We start from the raw sequence: 20,244 nt of genomic DNA on the forward strand, positions 1-20,244 counted from the left end.
AGCCTGTGTAGTTTCCAGACCTCTGATCTAGACTTACCCACTCAGGATTACCAACGTAGACATTGGCTAGGTCTCAGGACTGGAGGTGAAATAGGGTGAATTAGGCAGGTAAAACTATCATACAAAGAGGCAGAAGAGCACAAGCTTAGGCATTTAATCCATAATAAGAATATGGACCCTCTATTAGTATTTTGCACTAAAGAAAAAAAGGCAAATTTGGATTTCTGCTAATATCCTGAGCTTGAAAATCCCTTCCATCTAATTTCCTTGCATCCAGTATGTTTGAATTTAGAATGCCAGTTTTATTTCCCTGCTCTTGGTTCTGTTGGTGAAAAAACGGGAGAGGAGATGCCAATATTTTTATGAGCTGTCAATTTCCGTATCTGACCTGCTAGCATCAAAATGGTGATAGCAACAATTACAGAATATTACCAATTCTAAATTGAAAGAATGCTGACTCAAAATCAGACGGTCTATCTTCCAATCTCGTATTTGTTATTAACCACCTGAGTGGCAAAAATTACTGAAACTTTCTGGAGATCAGTTTACTTATTTGTAAAAGAAGGATCTTGAAGATTTTTCTACCCATGTGAATGAATTATAGTTCCCCTTATTACAAACATCACTTCACTGAGAAGGCCTAAGGCAAAAATAAACTTTGCCAGAAATGTAGGCAAATTGTGGAAGAATATGTCAAAGTACGGAAAAGACAGATTTAAACAGTAAATTCACGTTTGTATTTTTGTACTTATTTACTAAGTTTTATGGTAACCGAGAATTCAGGATAAATTCGACTGCAGTACTTTTTCTTATGTTTATTTTTTCTGGAAGCATACAAAAGTTAAGCCGGCTAAAGGACCTCTGGTTTACAATTCATTTCCTTGAAAGAAAAGAAGAAATAAACACAATTTTATAAAATCTGTGAATTAAAACTTTGAACCTGCAGATGGTGCTATGATTCCATTTTCAAATTGTTTTGCTTTCTAGTTTAAATTCATGAGAAAATGCAGTTGTTTGATTGAGTTTACTTTTATTCAGAGGTAATAAAATTGAATTATTTCTTTTTATTTTAGTTTATTATTATTATAATAGAAGCAATTGTCTTTTGTATTGGGAAAAGCTACTATAGTTACTCTTTGTAAATGCTAAGTGCTTGCCTAGGCCAAATAATAATCAGCTTTACATCTTTTATGTTTAAAATTTTTCTTCTTATCATTCAGCAGTAATTTGTCTGTGACCCTCAATTAAGTTGCTTTGCTGTTTCTCCTCTTAAATAAAATTGGTTCACTAAGAATTGGGTAATGAAGAGCTAAGGATAAAAAAATTCCATATGAGAACCATTTCAACCTCTAGTTTGTAATAATCAGGTAAAAAAGAGTTCCTGGAATTAAGCCACAGGAACTCTGGCTTAAGTCAGAGCTGTCAACTGGGAAACAAATTTCCAGACATTTTGAAACTTAATTCATTTAATTTTTCTGGTAACTGGATTAGAAAATATGATTAAGCATAGCAGGATATTCTTTTACTGGATCAGTCTGACTTTGAACGAAGCAAATAGATACTAAAATCTTAAAGTAGAAGAAAGAGGACTGTAAAGCCATTCTTTCTCATGAAACTTAGAAGCAAAATGTAAAAATAATACAAATGGCAGAAAGTCTTTAAAATAAAAGGAAAAATGGTATTTTCCTCTGTTGTTTAGGAAATTTTTCACGTGGCTGCATTTTTACCTTAAACTCTGATTGAATGTGTGCTAGGCTACCTTTAGTTACAAATCCACAAATAGAAGTGAAGTATTTATCAAAGTACTGTATAAATGCTTTTCAACTAACTATTTGAAGCCACCTGTCAAGTGATTGAATCAGAAATGTTCAAAACTGGTTTGAGTATGTGTGTGTGTTGGGGGTGAGGGTAGAAAACTAATTCTACATTATACAAAGACTTATAAAAGTGAGGAGGACAGTCTTTGAAAAGAAAAGATAATTAAATTCCTTGAGGTATATAGTCTGACAACAATTTATTTTTTGGATCATTTGACACAGTGTATGTAAAAGTGCACTGGGAATTGTGCCATTTTATACAAATATGAAATAACACTACTTCTACTGCTTTGTACAACAGCGTGCATATCTTACTATCTTAGAGACTTTCTGAAACACTTATCTTGGAATTAGTTTCAACGAAAAGGAAATGTAATAATAGGAAGGTGAAAATTATCTCTAGAGCTTTTAAAGTTAGGATAGATTTCAAGAAAGATTAAATCTGGATCTATATGAATAGCATAAAAATTAAAAATATTAAGAGAATTGATACTTTGTAATAAAGTATAATTATACATTTATAAGCATAATGAACATAAGTGTTTGTTGCTTTCTGCATTTGTTTCTACACATGAAGTCTTCATTTTCTGAAGGAATCCCAGTGGCCCTGGCTATAACACTACAATCATTTTCTTATTTCACTACAATTAATTAAAGGTTAAAACATTTCACATTGAGCTTGCTACTTTGTTTGCTTAAAGAAAACTAAATTTCCTCTTATCTTACATTTTGAAGTTACTCACTATAAACTTATATAAATTAGACATAATGACAATTAAGTAAGAACTTCAAGCCCTATTCATGCCATGGCCGTCATACTGTGACGTCTTTCAGAGCGCTTTGTGATTGCTCAGTCCCAAGTATAAGCCCTATAAAATGATGGGCTTTGAAATGCTGGTCAGGGTAGAGTGAGAAGCACCAGCAGGCAGTAACAGCCAACCCTTAGCCATTGCTAAGGGCAGAGAACTGGTGGAGCCTTTCTCTTACTCCCAGGACTTCAGCACCTAAGACAGCTCCAAAACAAACCAGAACAGTCAGCTCCGGGGGAGCACGACTGGGCGAGGTAAGTGAAAACTTTACCTTTCCTCTTCTTTTTCCCTCCTGCCTTTGGAACTTTTCTCACAAAATACTGAATTTTTCTCTCTATTGAAAAGAATTTGATAGTGCTTTGCTTTTGCAACAGCAAAAAGACAAGTTTCTCAAGTCACCTGGTAAGGATAGAAATACTTCAATTTCTCTCATATAGATAGATTTTCTGAATTCTTTTGTTTGTAAGATGCTTTACCCTGCTTGCTCTTTTACTGAATACTGATTTTTACAAATAATTCATTCAAGTAAAGTTTACTTGTATGTAGATTTTTGACTGAAAATTTTAGTGGGAACATTTGCTTTTGAAATTTTCAACTTATTTTTAAAGTGCTATTTTTTTTCCTATTTCATATGTTGGTTAAGTGAATCTAAGATGCATTTATTTTTTCCATAAGTTCAAATTCTGTAATTTTTATAGGCAGCAAGAGAAACAGACCTTGAACTCCTAGGTTTTTAATCTAGAAACTAGAAATGAAATGTGTAAGTTGATTAAATGCAAGTAATGCAAGCTTTGCTTTTAATATATATTTTCCTCTTATGAAAAAATTTATTTCAATGACAACATGTGATTCAGTAATATTTTGAGCATTAATATTCACTACTGAGTTAAGATGTTCAAATCCAGGTGTAAGGAAATAAGTTTCCAGTAATATCTACAATTGAAAGAAGAAAAAGTAATGTATATACAAAATCTTTTAAAAAATTATATGTATATATACACATTATATTTATACATTTGCACTCACACGAGCAGAATAATTATTAAAGAGATGATACCCCAGTCTTATATTAATCAGACACTGAAATTTTAAAGCATAAGAAAATCAATGTCTTGAAGCTGTTTGCTTCGTCAAAAAATACACTAAGCTTGGGTGGTACATCCCTGTTATGAAAAGATTGTCCCCAGGGTTATTTCCAGCACTATATAAGTATGGCATTCAATAGATACTGGGGCCAACCATGTGCCCAGACAGCAGGTGAAAAGGATTCTAATTTTTATTCAAGCACCTGTCACTGAGAGAAATACTGATTTTTGAATGTATCATCTTGCAATTTAACTCTTTCTACAAGATGAAAATTACTCTTTACAAACTCTGCAAGAGCCATTGAAAATTACTGCTAGACAATCAGAATTACCTTGCTGGTGACATCTTTGGTTGGAAGAGCTGAGGTGATTCTCTCTCTTTAGAGGCACAGAAATGGACACCAGAAATAAGGCCCAGCTCCTTGTGCTTCTGACCCTTCTCAGTGTGCTCTCCTCGCAGACATCGGCATGGCCTCTTTACAGGGCACCTTCTGCTCTCAGGTAAGTTCCCTTTCAATTCAAACATCTGAACATTCCTTCTTCATCTAAATGGGAATTTCCTATACGTTTTGTTGGACAACTAAATGGTATAAATTATGTATTATGTATTTAAATTTTTCCTTGATGTGTTGAGTGAGAGGTGTTTGTCAACGTCGGGTCATTCTGAGTCCTGGAATTCACTTTCAGAGCATGAGAGACACTGTCAGTTATTAGTTTTATGGGCTGAGTGGATCACATTCCCAAACATGGTGAAAGGAGGTTTTTGACTTTCTTTTTATTCAAAACCAGCTTTAGATAAATAATTTTTATCTATTGTTATCTCAAGTCAGTTCAATTTCTGGTGGAAAAAAAGAGCTGTTTAGTTGCCAACCACATTTTAGTTTATTTTCAAGATTAATCAGTAAATAATCATAAGACTAGTAGTTGATTAGTGAAACATGTATAAAATCATGTTGCACAGAAATCTATCTAGGCAGAGTCAATTTGCTAATATTAAATATGGGGTAATTGATCTATTGAGATACACTCCCCAATGGGAAAATTTTGATATACTTTGTTTGGACCATAAATCCTTAGTTTTATTGTTCTATATGTTATATTATATATTCCAAATCTATAAAGTATAACACAACTCTTATTTAAAACTTTATTAATGTATGCTAAAGAAGTAAACAGTAAATGAAAACTATATTAGCTTGAATTTTCCTTTCAGTTTACGGGCACCACTATATCTCCAAAGGAAAAATAATAATTGGGTTGGTTTTCTTCTTTGCTTATTTGCTCGTTCTTTATTTTTTGCTTAAGGTAGACTTATGCTCAACAGAGAGAATAACCTCTTAGCTATTAGTGTTCTCTGTGAAATCTGTTTAAATACAGCTTCTGCGTTGCTTTGATAACTAAATAAAATGGTTCTATCTGAATAGTTCTACCACAGTAGATGAACAATCATAAGAATGTGGACATTTGTGTTGATTGCTAAGCTTCAGACCCACAGAGGACTAGTTGCTAGTGACTCCCAACTCCCAAATCACTGAAAGATACACAAGTGTCCAGGAGCTGACACGCTCCTTAGATGTTTGCCCTAACAGTGAAAATCTGCACACACAAAATTATAAGAGTTGCCGGTGATTGAAATATGCATGCATCCACAAATATAGTCGTATTCCATATATCCATTTGACTATTCTTAGTCTTTCAGTGTAACATTGTACATCCCTTATTAAAGTTGCGTTAATACATAAGATTAGAAACAAGAAGGCCCCATAAAATTTATTGAATTCAAATTCATCTTCATAGATGAGCTATTCATCTATGGAGACATTCTTTGAACTTTGTCAATACAGAGAAATATATAATGCCAAGGTAAATATTTGAAGCAAAGCTTGGGGGTTGAGAGAGAGAGAAGCAGTTAATACTCTGTTCTTCAGAGATGTTTGGAACAGGTAATACTGAACATCACCAAATCCATAAATTGTTATCAGTTCTCATTCAATATTAGTTTTTTCCAAGTTTCTATTTTGCATAAAATCTTTCAACATATGAAATTTGACTTTGCAAAGGGAAGATATTCTTGGCATAGTAAATTACACCAAAGAAGTATAGTTTGCTTAATGCTCTGATAAGATTGAATTAAGTAGCTCTTACGTTTTGTATATTCAGCTTATAAAAGTCATATGACATCTACTTTATAGGATAATAGGGATTTCCTATTTATACTCTCATTAACTATATGAGCCATTAAGTCAAATTATGCTATTCTCACATTGTGACTGGGTAATATTTCCCAAGAGTTTAAGTATCTTATTTTAAATGGTTGCGGAACCATACACACTGTCTTCTGAAAAACGAATGTATTCTTCTCATGTAACTTTCTCCATCAGGTTGGGTGACAGAATACCCTTTGAGGGAGCAAATGAACCTGATCAAGTTTCATTAAAAGAAGACATTGACATCTTGCAAAATGCATTAGCTGAAAATGACACACCCTATTATGATGTATCCAGGTGAGTTTATTTTTATAAAACTATCCAGTGAGTTTTATTTTAGAAAATGTATTTAAGAATTATAAACGTGCTAATTTTATCTCACCATGAAGCTATTCCAATAGCAAAACACTAGAGGTTTCTATGTGTCATGGCTTCATTCATCCTGATTTACTGCAGCTCTTACAGCTGTACATGATTTTCACACTGAAAGGTTGTAACAAGCCAGGATGAACACATCATTCACTTCCATGCTGTTGCACATAATTCCAACATCACAGACTGTACCAATTCTGATAAAAGTACAGCATTTAGCATTCTAATGATGGAAGAGTTGCCAAGGAGTTTTGTCTCTATATAAAGAAAAGGTATCTGATAGAGCTGTTCATTCATAGAGCTGTTTGTCTAGAGCATCATTTCAAGTACAGACCAAGTAGCTCTATAGTACTTGGTACAGACAAAGTATAAAAGGTGCTTCATTTGAAAGAGAAAAGGTGGGATGATAGGCCTTAATGCCTTCTCTATCTTAAGAGATTTTGTTTCCAAATATTTTGGAAAAAGAAAAAAAAAAAGGTGTACTGGGGTTTATGAACTTTCCAAAATCAGAATATTTTCCCACTGTGAATGTCTTTATTCAGTGGGGCAGACACAAAGCACCATGTACAAATAGCAGCTAATTTCAATAGATCATATTTTTACGCCAATATTTCTTAGAAAAAAATAGTTATAAAGATTCAACCATGGAGGAATATTGAAATGTGCTTTTAGAAATGCCTGTTTCTTTAATTTTTCAGTGTCTTGGGCTAGAAATATAGGGTATATCTTGATATAAGTGACTAGAAGATCTCTTTTGTTAGGGTGTTAAGAAATCTCCTTTTGAACTTTAGTTTTAACGAGAAGCTTTCGTAATAAACCCATAATTTTTTTTGTTATTTAATGAGCCATAATAATATTCTAGAAAGCCATTTACAAAATAATAGCTATTTTTTTCTTCCTTGTTTTAGAAATGCCAGGCATGCTGATGGAGTTTTCACCAGTGACTTCAGTAAACTCTTGGGTCAACTTTCTGCCAAAAAGTACCTTGAGTCTCTTATGGGAAAACGTGTTAGGTAAAGAGAATTTATTATTTTTATAAAATGTGTTATCATTATTCAATCTGAATATTGTATTTTCACGCTTAACAAGTTATTTACTCTGTTTGAAATTGAAAACTCATTGATAATGTTTAATTTAGTTAAATGAAATAACTTGTATTCTTCAATAACATCTATCAAGCCCATGGACTAAGACTTTTTCATAATATCATACGCATTGACTCCAGACACACATTTTTCTCAAGTAGCAATCATTTACCAATCTGCAATCAAATTGAACAAGACTCGGTAAAACAATCAAGAAGAGATAGTATAGACTGAGGTAAATTTTAAGGTCAACCATAGAATATTCTTTTTACTTCCTGCTCAAATTAAATGGAGAATTCCAAATGGCCAACAGTCAATTATTTAGATGACGTTGCTCAGGGTAGCATAGCTTCTAAAGAAGTAATTATGTTTTTGTTTTTTTTTAAACTTCTCCCAGTGGCAGAGCACAACTTCAGCTATTCCCAAATTTTTATTTTTGGATGAATTATTTGCTCAGCTGTACAGAATGTATCATAAAACAGTCCTAGGTCATGCCAAAATATGGCAAATGATTCCTTGCTTTCCTTCATCCTTAGGTTTAGTTGTATTTTTCTTTTAGTTTTTTTATGATAGAAAATTAGTTAGGTGGGAATTCCTTTTTATGTGGCTCCAAGACACCTGGAACATGTGTGTATTTATCATTTCTTGTGAAAACTCTTTGATTTCCTTTTCCTCATGTTCTTTCGCAGTAACATCTCAGAAGACCCTGTACCAGTCAAACGTCACTCAGATGCAGTCTTCACAGACAACTATACCCGCCTTAGAAAACAAATGGCTGTAAAGAAATATTTGAACTCAATTCTGAATGGAAAGAGGAGGTAAAGAAAAAGAGAACTTGCTAAAATGAGAAATCATGACTGACTTTCAAAATAGAAGCTGCACATGGAGATCTCTCTATCTCACTTATCTAGCTATACTACGTGAAGCAGTGATTTTCAACCTTGGCTGACATTAGACTACCCTGCAGAACTTTAAAAATACAGATGTCTGGGCCTTCCCCCAAACTAATTGCCAGGAAATCGGTCTCTTCGGTGGTGTGGCCCTAGGCATTCATTTCTTTTAAGAGTTCCCCAGTTGACTTTACTATGCTGCCAGTGTTAAAAATGATGACTATACAGACATCTGGTCTGAATCTAAGAGCAAGTTTCATCAAAAGTGATGATTTTTAAAACATGTAAAGCATAGTCAATTGCAATTTGGTAACACATGGAACTCACTTCGTGTGCATATTCAATACTCTTATTTAATCAAATTAAACCATTAGGTATTTTGTATATTTAGATTCTGTAAAATCTATATCTCTCTATGGTGTGTAAATCTTAGAAACAATACATAAACAGTGTAGTGTTCTGTCTTTTTATTCCAATTGTTTTTGTTTAAATGATGAGTATTAAGGATAATTCTGTTTGGGTGTGATCAGACAAGATGACCCTCTTTGCCCACTAGATGATAATTCTGTAAGAATAATTTTAGAAACTCTAAGATTGTTGAATAATTCATAGGTACTAACAAACCTCAAAGATAATTGTTTAGCTCCCCCCCATACACTTTCAGAGCACAGAGAACAGCACATTCATTATGTCATAATAGTTTCTTTGGAATCTTTCTCATCTGAGAGCCTTAATATGCACAATGTTTTTCTGGTCTGCAGCAGTGAGGGAGAATCTCCTGACTTTCCAGAAGAGTTAGAAAAATGATGAAAAAGCCCTTTGGAGCAAAGCTGATGACAACTTCACAGTGGTGGGTATATTTGTGCATTCCTTCTGTATTCTTATGGCAGTCTCTGATTATATAAGTAGCTAAGAGTCACTTAGTAAGAAACATCTTAGGGTTAAATAGTTTCTCATCATGAGACCTCATCCAAGACGGACACTTCTACAACAGTGGACCCCAACCCAGTAAACAGCTTAGAATGATTCATGCAATTTTTTTGATCTTGTAAAAGAGAGCACTCACAATAAGCAAACGTTTTGAGATGTGAATAGTGTTCCTGGTTTACTTGGGGTTATTTCTACCTTTGTATCAAGATAAAAAAACAGAGGAGGCTAACTCACACTGACAAGAAAAGTGGGCTTTCCTTTTGAGGATCAACCCATGCTGCTTTTATTAATTGAAGGTTTAGTCTCACAATTGACTGTTAGCACCTCACTTAATTAAGCACAGGGAAATACCACCAAATTAGAGCATGGCCCATTATTATGAAAATATCAAGGCATTCTGGGTCTAACTATATTCCTTGAAACATGGCAAACTTCATACAGCAAAAGTTAAATTTAGCTTGTTTTACCTGTAAGTTTGTTTTACCTATATGACTCCAATAGCATTCTCTGCAAACATTTTTTTTTTGAGCAGAAAAAACACGGATAGACTTTTTTACTTTGTGAAGTAATAAGCTTGCTATCAAAATTGATTTTATATAAATGTGGGTTCAAGACATATTTCTTTCCTGAGTTATGTTACATTAATATTTACATTAGCTCATAAAAAAATCTATAATACTGGGCAAGTGCTTAAAGAAATTTCATGCTGTCACCATATCAAAGGTTAGCAGATTTTGAAGGGCTATGGAGTAAAATATGTTTGGCTTTGTGGGCCATCTATTTTCTGTTATAGTGACTTAACTCTGCTATTGTAGCACAAAAGCAGCCACAGTTAGATGTAAAACGAATAGGAGTGACTGTGTTCCAATAAAACTTTATTTGTAAAACCTGAAGGTGAACCAGATTCCAATCCCTAACTAGGTTAAGGAGATTAAATTCACCCATGCTCAAACTAAAGGCAATTCATGGCCTTACCTCAGTTCCTGATGGGGTTATCTAAGGTTTTCAAGAGTCATCAAGAGTGGACATGGTGTCTGGGAAGATACCTGCCTAATTATCTGCTTTTGTCCACTAATTACCCTTAGACCTCTAAGAGAAAGCAGAGGCAGGAGTGTGGCCCACTTCAACTCTTTATCTTTTATAGACGTCTCAGAGAAACAAGTCCCTTTGCTCAAAGAAGAAAGTTAATTACATATAGCTTTTCTAAGAGTGTTTATAAGAAGGCTTCTCCATCAAATTAAGAAACACGGTAGGCACTAAAATATAAAGGAGAATTGATTAATCACCCTGTGCTTTGTAAATGGTAAGATCACTTATGAGATTCCATCCTCCATTCTTTTCTTTTTTAAATGGGTGGCTTTGGACAAATTCTTTGAAGAGGAAATCATGTGGGTCATCCATTAGTGAAAATTACAAGTGAATCATTAATAATGGTTAGTTAGATGTCTTTTCACATTCCAGTTCCTCTCTGATAATCAGTCCTCTTGAAACTGCTCTCTTGGTATGTCCCAGGACATGATCCCTTGCCACAGGCTGTTAACAAGGGACAAAGAGAAATAAGTGTTTATCAGATAAGTAAATCAGTGAATGAAATTAAGATGCTAGAAATAAAATATATTTTATGCCTAAAGCAGCAATTTTTTGTTTTTCAGAATTCTTGAAGGAAAACGATACGCAACATAATTAAATTTTGAGTTCTACATAAGTAATTCAAGAAAACAACTTCAATATCCAAGCCAAATAAAAATATTGTGTTGTGAAGGTTGTGATGTATTCTAGCTAATGTAATAACTGTGACGTTTACATTGTAAATAGTATTTGAGAGTTCTAAATTTTGTCTTTAACTCATAAAAAGCCTGCAATTTCATATGCTGTATATCCTTTCTAACAAAAAAAATATATTTAATGATAAGTAAATGCTAGGTTAATTCCAATTATATGAGACTTTTTTTGGAAGAGTAGTAATAGAGCAAAATTGATGTGTTTATTTATAGAGTGTACTTAACTATTCAGGAGAGTAGAACAGATAATCAGTGTGTCTAAATTTGAATGTTCAGCAGATGGAATGCTGTGTTAAATAAACCTCAAAATGTCTAAGATAGTAACAATGAAGATAAAAAGACATTCTTCCAAAAAGATTTTCAGAAAATATTATGTGTTTCCATATTTTATAGGCAACCTTTATTTTTAATGGTGTTTTAAAAAATCTCATATTTGGATTGCTAATCACCAAAGGCTCTCTCCTGATAGTCTTTCAGTTAAGGAGAACGACCCCTGCTTCTGACATTGAAACTTCCCTTTCTGCTTGTGTTAAGTATGTGTAAAATGTGAAGTGAATGAAACACTCAGTTGTTCAATAATAAATATTTTTGCCATAATGACTCGGAATATTGCTTTGGTCATATGAGCTTCCTTCTATGAAAGTACATTTAGAGACACAACTATTTTTCCAAAATAATTTTAAGAAATCAAATAGAGAAAATAAAGACCTTGATTATCACTGCAGATAATTTTTATGTTTGATTATTTTATATGATTCAGCAGTAACTCATTTTAGCTCTAAAGTTCTAGGCACTAGATAGCTTTTGTGGTATTTGATTGTGTGAAAGTTCTAAAATAATTGTGGCTTAAATAAAAGAGAAATTTCTTTCTCACATAAGTGAAGAAGTAAGATATCAGGGTTATTATAATGGTTCTGCTCAGCAAAACCCTCAATAACTTACACCCCTTTCAGCTCATCCCTCATCTCCAATGGTGTGGCACTTTTCCTCATGATCCAGAATTAAAGCTAGCATTCCAGCCATCACATATGCATTCCAGGCAACAGGCTGTAGGAAGAGGCACAGAAAAAAGGGAGCAAATAGTATATGCCAGTTCTCTTTGAACTGATATCTTATACTAACATCCCCTTTACTAGAACATAGTCTTATGGCCACAGTCATTTGCAAGACAGGCTGGGAAATGTATGCTTTTTCTTTTTCTGGGTGATCATGTACCCAACTTAAAACTAAGACTCTATTAATATAAAACAAATAAAGAATAAATTTATGCAGCAATTAAAAATAATTCCAGTCTTGGATCTTAAATTCTCACCCAAAAAGCTTAAAGAAATAATAAAGAGAGTGAGAGTCAGACCCTAACCATTAATGAAGAAGCATTATCCCCATAAGGCAAAGTTTTGCTTGGTTTCATTTGCTACAATTAGGACAAATGGCCACATCAGGAGGAACTAGTCTAGAAGTACCAGTAATTGCAAAGTAGCCTTCACAAATTGAAGTAAATTGAGCTTCTTGTATCTCTTGTTCTTATCTGATTCTTCAAATTATTAAATATTCATTAAGTGACATTTTTATGAGAAGCACTGTAGTGAAAACAGACAATTTCTAAGTGTTAAGTGTACATAAGAAGCTTGTAAAGATGAAATGGAGCCATAATTTGAGTGTGAAACTAAAGAGTTTTAATTTTATTTTATTAATATGAATCTTTTCAATTTATTACCTATTGCTTCAAGAAATTCATAGAAGAAATATTCACCAAATGACTGTGATGTGCTATGTAGCTATCTGAGAGATTGTTCCGGGCTGAGGGAACAGCAAGTGCAAATGAGGGAACAGTCCTGGCATATCTGGACAGCAAGGAAGCCCATGTGGCTGGAGCAGAGTGAGCTGGACAGGGACTCAGTAGGAGAGGAGGTCAAAGAGATTACTAAGGACTGGACCTTGTAGGGCCTCACAGGCCACTGTAATTGTTTGTGAAGTGAGGTGAGATACTGCAGAGTTTTGGACGGAGGTGTGATATTATCTGAACTGCACTTTAACAGGATCTTTCTGGACACTCTCATGGGAAAAGAGTGAAGGAGTGCTAAGGGTGGAAGCAGGGGGACAAACTAAGGGGCAAGTGCTATAAATCAAGTGGCAGATGATGGTGCCACCAAGGCAGAAGCACTGGAGGTATTGAGAAGTATATCTGAATATATCTTGAAAGAAGAGTCAGGTTTTCTGAGAATAGATTGAAGACAAGAAGTAGGAGAGACTGGGCATGGTGTGTCATGCCTGTAATCCCACACTTTGGGAGGCTGAGGCAGGAGGATTGCTTGAGGCCAGGAGTTCAAGAACAAGGAAAGTCAAGAATGATATCCAAGATGAATAACCTGAGGCAACTTGAAGGCTGGGGTTGCTATAGACAGAGAAGACTGGGAGGAGCAAGGTTTCAGGGAAAGGTGAGCTTAGTTTGGATGCACTAAGGTGGATGTTGAGTAGGGAGTTGGAGGTGTCATGAAGAGGAGATGCTGAGTTGCAGATGGGCAAGAGGGAGAACTCACATATAGATGGGATTTAGAAACACAAGACTGGACGAGATCAGCAAGAGACCAAGTGTTGCTAAAAAACAAAACACAACAATAACAGAAACCTCAACACATAATCCTTGAGTGTTTTTATTTCCTAGTGCCGCCATAAGAAGGCACCACAGACCAGGTGTCTCAAACAAAGAAATCTATTGTCTCACAGTTCTGGAAACAAAAAACGCTAGAGCAAGGTGTCAACAGGGCAGGCTCCTTCTGAGAGCTGTGAGGAAGAATCTGATCCATGCCTCTCCTCTGGTTTCAGGTGGTTTGCAGGCAACCTTTGGCTGGTAGAAGCATCACTGCTATCTCTGTCGTGACCCTCAGGTAGCGTTCTCCCTGGTGTGTGCATGTCTCCAAATATTCACTTTATATAAAGACATCAGTCATTTTGGATTAGGGCCAATGCTAATAATCTCATTTTAAGTTGATTTCCTCTGTAGAAACCCTATCTGAAAATAAGGCTACATTCTGAAGGACTAGGGTTAAGGACTTTCACATATGAATTTTTGGGGACACAATTCAGCCCATAATCCTGGGGCATGCCAACATTAAGAGTTTGGAGTTTTGAGGAACAAATGGGATAAAAATGGACTGGAAGAAGAAGCTGTTGAAATAGGAGAAAAATTGGAGACCATGTCATCTGGAAAACAAGCGAGGAAGATCTTTCAAGGAAGAGGGTATCATTAACAGAGTCAAACCCTGCTGCAGGGTAGATTAAGATTCATTTATTTAATTCTTTTGCAAGGATTCATAAGGAACTTACTATCTACCCCGCACCATTTTAAGTTCTGATGATATAGTAGTGAATAATACAGACCAAAATTCCTGCCCTCATGGAGCTTGCATTCTTTGATTTGAAACAGATAATAAAATAGTCAAGTAAAATATAGTCAAGTAAAATATAGTCAAGTAAAATATATATTGTTTTAGAAAGTGATAAATGCAAAGGAGACAAATTATGGACTCACAGATCCATATGGCTGGGGATGCCTCACAATCATGGCAGAAGGCAAGGAGGAACCAGTCATGTCTTACGAGGATGGCAGCAGGCAAAAACAGAGCTTGTGCAGGGAAACTCCCCCTTATAAAACCATCAGATCTCATGAGACTTATTCACTATTACGAGAACAGCATGGGAAAGACCCACCCCATGATTCAATTACCTCCCACCGGGTCCCTGCCACAACACGGGGGCATTGTAAAAGCTACAATTCAAGATGAGATTTGGGTGGAGACACAGCCAAACCATATCAGAAGACATCAAGTAATTTGGCTTTATGTGGGAGAAATATCAAAAGCAGGTTTGCATGCTGAGGGGAAAGATGCAAGAAAGGGAAAATTGGTGATGCAGAAGGTAAAGTGGGGTTTTACTCGAGTGATGTCCTTGAGAAGAGAGAGGAAGTGGGTGATTCAAAAATAGAGGGATTGACCTTTGCTTGGCACAAGCTCTCTTCAACCACACTAACCAGCAGAGTGGCTGGGTCTGAGGTGGATGAATGGAAGAAGTGGTGGAAGTTTATAGAATGCCTCTTCTGATTACACCTATTTTCTCAGGGAAATAGCTGAGAGTAAGGATAAGTGAAGAGATGTGAAGAAAGTAAAGAAAAATATGAAACAGTTTGCTGGATGAGTGGGAGAGTAAATAACTAGGAAAATATGTTTCTTAGAGTCCAGTGATGACTGAGGTAACTTAGAAAAATGGGTCAAATTAAGTAGTCCAAGATTTTTTTTTATTATTTTGAAAATTTAATGAAAACTAGGGAACTTTTTCCAGAAATACATATGTGTATACACACACACATGCACACACACACACACATATATAATACTTTCAGAGCATTCACCAAATCTTACATGCCCATGTATGAAATTTCACAGTGCTCAGCACCTGCTCTTTAAGATCCTTACTCCAGAATAATGTAGTGGTTGGAGTCATGTGGAGACCATCTTACAGCTTGGGAAAATGGTATGTAGACTACATTTATCAGGGGTGAGATAATAAAGATCTGGATTTAGACTGGTGGAAGTGAGAAAGAATAGAACTTGAGACTAGCGCCCATTGCTTTAGGGAAGGCTGCATCAGCAAACCACTGAAATAAAATGCTTGTTGGGACATGAGTTTAATTCCTGGAAGAGAGGAAGTGTCAACACCCAGATTTGCTAGGGTAATCCTGAATTGATTAAGATGATTATAAAATTGACTGAAATTATTTTTTTCAGTATTTTTTTTAACATAAGGGCTGTTTGGGATACAAATTAATTTCAGTTACAAAAATTCAGCCATATTGCTGCATACATGAGTTTGAGGTGAGACTAAGATTAATGCCCTCTAAAATTATGTTAGAAATCATTCTCTATGGATCTGAAAATAATATTCTATCTTCTCCTTTCCTTTCAGTAGATACACACAAAATCTGCCAAAAAAAAAAGGAGAGACATAATATTCCTGGAGTTTCTCAGGTTTAATATGGTATATTGAGCTCATGAACATGTCTCCCTTTCCTTGCCAAAGAAATATTATCCCACGCAATCAAAACAAGAAAAAGGGAGCCATAAATGGTCAAGAGATTGCAGTACATTTCTGGGGAAAGACGGGCAGTGGATTGAAGAGCAGATCCAGGAAACTGATAAGGCAACTTCAATGTTGAACTAAAGTGGACAGTTTGTAGCAGATTAACTGTCCTATGGAAAAGCTCAGATTTGACAAATACAAGTAGATATTTCTTCCTAATATTTCTGGGAGAATGTATACACTTTCACAAGTTCTGAATCCCAAGAGAAATCAGTAGCAAAATCAGGAATGCAAGAATGAAAGCTTAACATTCAACGTAAAAGGGCTACTCATTTGGAGGCATCCTCTTGTGTTGATTGGTTAAGGTTGCCATAACAAAGAATCATTGAATGGGGAGCTTAAACGACAGAAATTTATTTTCTCACAAGGAGGCTAGAAGTCTGAGATCAAGGTGTCAGCAGGATTGGTTTCTTCTGAGGCCTCTCTTCTGGGCCTGTGTCTTCACATAGTCCCCCCTCCATGTACATCTGTTCTCAAATTTCCTCTTCTTATAAGGACATTAGTCATACTGAATTAGTGTGCTCACCCTAAAGACCTCATTTTAATTTAATTACTTTTTTAAAGACCCTATCTCCAAATACATCCACATTCTGTGGTCACATTCTGTAGGGTTAGGACTTTAACGTATAAAATTTAGGGGGACCCAATTCAGCCCATGACACTATTGATGTCAAGTCAAAAGCAAGAACAGGAAACGCTGATTGGTGGAGTTGCTTTTTTTGATGTTTTCTATTATCAGACGTCTTTATCAGGAAGAAATTATTTTCACATGTTATTGAAAGATGTTTCATCACAATATATGGGTATATAACAACAAGCCATGTATTTATTATTATGCTGTTTTTGTTACAGAAAACCTCTGAAACATTTAGTGTGATCCCAACACAGAAAAATTTTCATGGTTGCAGTTTGATTATTTTTATTATTTTAAAACATATAAATAATGTGTTATGAAAAATGCAAAACTACTTATAAGTTTGGAAATTCTGGAGAACTCCTGCCAATTCTGATTGATTTTTCCTGAATACCAAAGATTAATATTTGCCAGGAATTTGGAAACACTGTAACTGAGGGCAAACTTATGGAAGGGCCTGAATATAGGGGCATAAATTGAAGGCTTACATACAAGATTATTGATCTCCCATTCCTGCTACAGAATGCTGAAATTACTGGATGCTCAGAAGAACAATAATTACAGAGTTATTCTCTAAAGAAGTGGGGTCTGGGCGGAGGGAGTAGCTGCCTTGGGAGAACTAGGATGACAATTGTGAGAGTCGAACCCAGAGTTAAGACTTTGTCTATGTGGGGTCACCCTGGTTACATCGGGCTTCCTACACCTGCTCAGCCGAAAAAGAAACCTGCCTTCAAAGAACTTCATCCACATGGAGAAATCCCACATGTCGTAGTCAGACTTTCTACCTCCCCCTCCCCTCCCCTCCCCTCCCCTCCCCTCCCCCCTTCCCCTTCCCCTTCCATTTCCCTTCCCCTTCCCCTTCTCTTTCCCTTCCCCTTCCCCTCTCCTTTCCCTTTCCCTTTCCCTTTCCCTTCCTTTCCCTTCCTTTTCCATTTTATCCAATAGATTTTGAATTAATGATGGAAGGGGCTATCATAAATGATGTCTACGACTGAACAACCAAAGATCTCCTGGCATTTGAAGAAAACTTAAAGAATATGTAGTGAAAAGAGATGCTAGATAATAAAAGATAAAGTCTAACCGAGAATGAATAATATTGCATGTGTAAAGCAAGAACCTAATGCAGAGTCAAGGTTCTCTAGAAGGAGAGGACTAATGGGATAGATGTATATATGAAAAGGAGTTTATTAAGGAGTATTGACTCACATGATCATCAGGTGAAATCGCACAGTAGGCCATCTGCAAGCTGAGGAACAAGTAGCCAGTCCAAGTCTCCAAACCTCAAAAGTAGAGAAGCCAACAATACAACATTTAGTCTGTGGCCAAAGGCCCAAGAGCCCCTCACAAGCCACTGGTATAAGTCCAAAAAGTCCAAATGCTGAAGAACTTGAAGTCTGATGTTCAAGGGCAGGAAGCAGCCAGCACAGGAGAAAGATGAAGGCCAGAAGACTCAGCCAGTCTAGTCCTTCCACGTTCCTCTGCCTGCTTTTATGCTAGCCACACTGGCAGCTGATTAGGTGGTGCCCACCCAGATTAAGGGTGGGTCTGCCTCTCCCAGTCCACTCACTCAAATGTTAATCTTCTTTGGCAACACCTTCACAGACATATGCAGGAACAATGCTTTGCATCCTTCAGTCCAATCAAGTTGGCATTCAATATTAACCATGACATTCAGGAACAGAGAAAAAAAGCTCAGGACTTTAAAAACTGCCTAAATTAAAATAAAATTTAATTTAAAAGTATGTCAAAATGAAACAAATTCTTAAAGTATTAGAGATAAAGTAGGGATTAAGGGTGAGTCATTGAAAATCAATAGAGGTCTTGCATCTGATAAATAGAAGTTTTAGAAAAAGAGAATGGAGAAGAGAGGGGAGAAAATAATCAAAGAAATATCAGAAATGTAATGTTACCTTTCCTAGATTGTACTTCATGTGAGATCTGGATGCATGCTTATTTTATTCATGAATGAATGCATATTGCATACTATATTAACTGTTTCAGGTGTTGGATTTGTAAGTTGGAAACTACATTCTTTGGTGAAGGACACCAAATTTTCTTTAATAATCACTTAAGATAACTCAAAATGTTTCTAGACATCTTAACTGTGATTATATTTTCAATATCTGGGAAGGTAAATTCTAAATACTTAGTTTTCTAACACATCTGAAAGGATTAAGGTGAATCTGTCCGTTTTAGTAATCAAAGTTACACCTTTTCTTCTATACGTTTTTATGTAGCAGATATAATATATATGACTATGACTACTACTGTATTCTATATTAATATTAATACTAACACATACACATACATGTACACATGCACACTCTGGTTTTGGGCTTCAGAAGCAGAAACTATCCTACAGGATATCTCAAAGATGGATACTAAGAGTTCTATAATCATGTCTATGAGTTCTTAAGACCCTTAGAGCTGCACATTTCAGTAGATCTAGATTTTAGAAAAATATACTCTAATTTACTTATTTCCCTATTCTTGTTTGGTGTTCCACACTCAAATGGTCTCCTAGCTGGTTAACTGATAACAGCTGCAGTTTTTGGAAAGGAGAAAGAGGGAAAGGATACATGAAAAGCATCTGCCTTTTCACAATCCTCTGTTAACAGTTTTTCTCCCTGACTATTAGAGAGAAAACATTTCCTTCGTCCTTCTCTTTTGCCTTATGTAATTGCAAATCTCTGGCAAGATACATCTCTTTTCAGACTTTAACTTGTCTCATTTTTCCCCCCACACAATTGTGCTCTTTCTTTTCTTGTTCCTTGGAAACTTGCCCTCGTTTCATAGTTTTGCTTCTTACCCCTTTGCTGTTCTGTTCTCTACAGAGTTATGGGTTCATTCTCTCGGGTATCTCATTCTGCCTCATGCCCTACCTACATGTTAACCTCATCGGTTCCAGAGACAGAAAATGCATCTAGATCTCTCCAGATTTCCTTTTGTCTCTTAAATTTTCTTTGCATGGGATCTTAGACAGATGCATGACACTTGTTAAAGTACCTTTCTGAATTTACATTTCATGTACCTTTCTGCTTTAAAAACATAGAATCTTTGAGCTAGAAGTTGCCATTGTCTGTAAGTTGGTAGTTGACTTCTAAGGAAATTACTATGCCATTATTCCTAATTTTTCTTCAAAGACATTTCCCCTTACCTTGATTCTTATAAAGAAATGTTAGCTATACCCTTTTAAATTTGGGTAGACATTAATGAAATAAGGATTTGGAGCAACAGGCATATACCAAAATAGAGAGCTTATCATAGAAGGGTAAATCTGAAATTGTGTGTAGGTAGTGAAGATAAGACTAATGGAACAGAACTGCAAAAATTCCTATTTTAAGATCTTAGGTCTCATGAGGACTCAAAAGCATGAGAATGATATAACGGACTTTGGGGACTCAGGGGAAAGGGTGGGAGGGCATGAGGGATAAAAGGCTACACACTGGGTACAGTGTACACAGCTCAGGTGACAGGTGCATCACAATCTCAGAAATC

General features: G+C 35.6%; 1 protein-coding gene and 1 long non-coding RNA gene across 6 annotated transcripts in view; one reads left to right on the top strand and one right to left on the bottom strand.

Moving 5' to 3' along the window:
• The window catches only part of VIP (vasoactive intestinal peptide), a 116,104-nt gene extending 105,043 nt beyond the window's left edge, over positions 1 to 11,061 (top strand). For 2 of the 5 annotated variants that reach the window (XM_054492792.1, XM_054492791.1), the window contains exons 3-9: positions 2,811 to 2,880; positions 4,096 to 4,212; positions 6,093 to 6,215; positions 7,199 to 7,303; positions 8,065 to 8,193; positions 9,027 to 9,115; positions 10,848 to 10,972. In XM_054492792.1, coding sequence (XP_054348767.1) covers positions 4,106 to 4,212; positions 6,093 to 6,215; positions 7,199 to 7,303; positions 8,065 to 8,193; positions 9,027 to 9,072 — 510 coding nt within the window. In that variant the 5' untranslated portion in view covers positions 2,811 to 2,880; positions 4,096 to 4,105 and the 3' untranslated portion in view covers positions 9,073 to 9,115; positions 10,848 to 10,972. Of the gene's footprint in view, positions 1 to 2,717; positions 2,881 to 4,095; positions 4,213 to 6,092; positions 6,216 to 7,198; positions 7,304 to 8,064; positions 8,194 to 9,026; positions 9,116 to 10,847 lie in introns of those variants that run through there. The other 3 variants (XM_054492793.1, XM_054492795.1, XM_054492794.1) reach the window with 3 other exon arrangements.
• The window catches only part of LOC129039220 (uncharacterized), a 76,710-nt gene continuing 63,270 nt past the window's right edge, over positions 6,805 to 20,244 (bottom strand). Inside the window, exons 2-4 of the long non-coding RNA XR_008503288.1 lie at positions 17,953 to 18,026; positions 11,919 to 12,023; positions 6,805 to 10,728 (exon numbers count right to left, since the gene is read on the bottom strand). This is a non-coding gene — a long non-coding RNA (uncharacterized LOC129039220). The remainder of the gene's footprint in view (positions 10,729 to 11,918; positions 12,024 to 17,952; positions 18,027 to 20,244) is intronic.

The sequence above is a fragment of the Pongo pygmaeus genome, chromosome 5, assembly GCF_028885625.2.
Source record: "Pongo pygmaeus isolate AG05252 chromosome 5, NHGRI_mPonPyg2-v2.0_pri, whole genome shotgun sequence".
Lineage (NCBI taxonomy): Eukaryota > Metazoa > Chordata > Mammalia > Primates > Hominidae > Pongo > Pongo pygmaeus.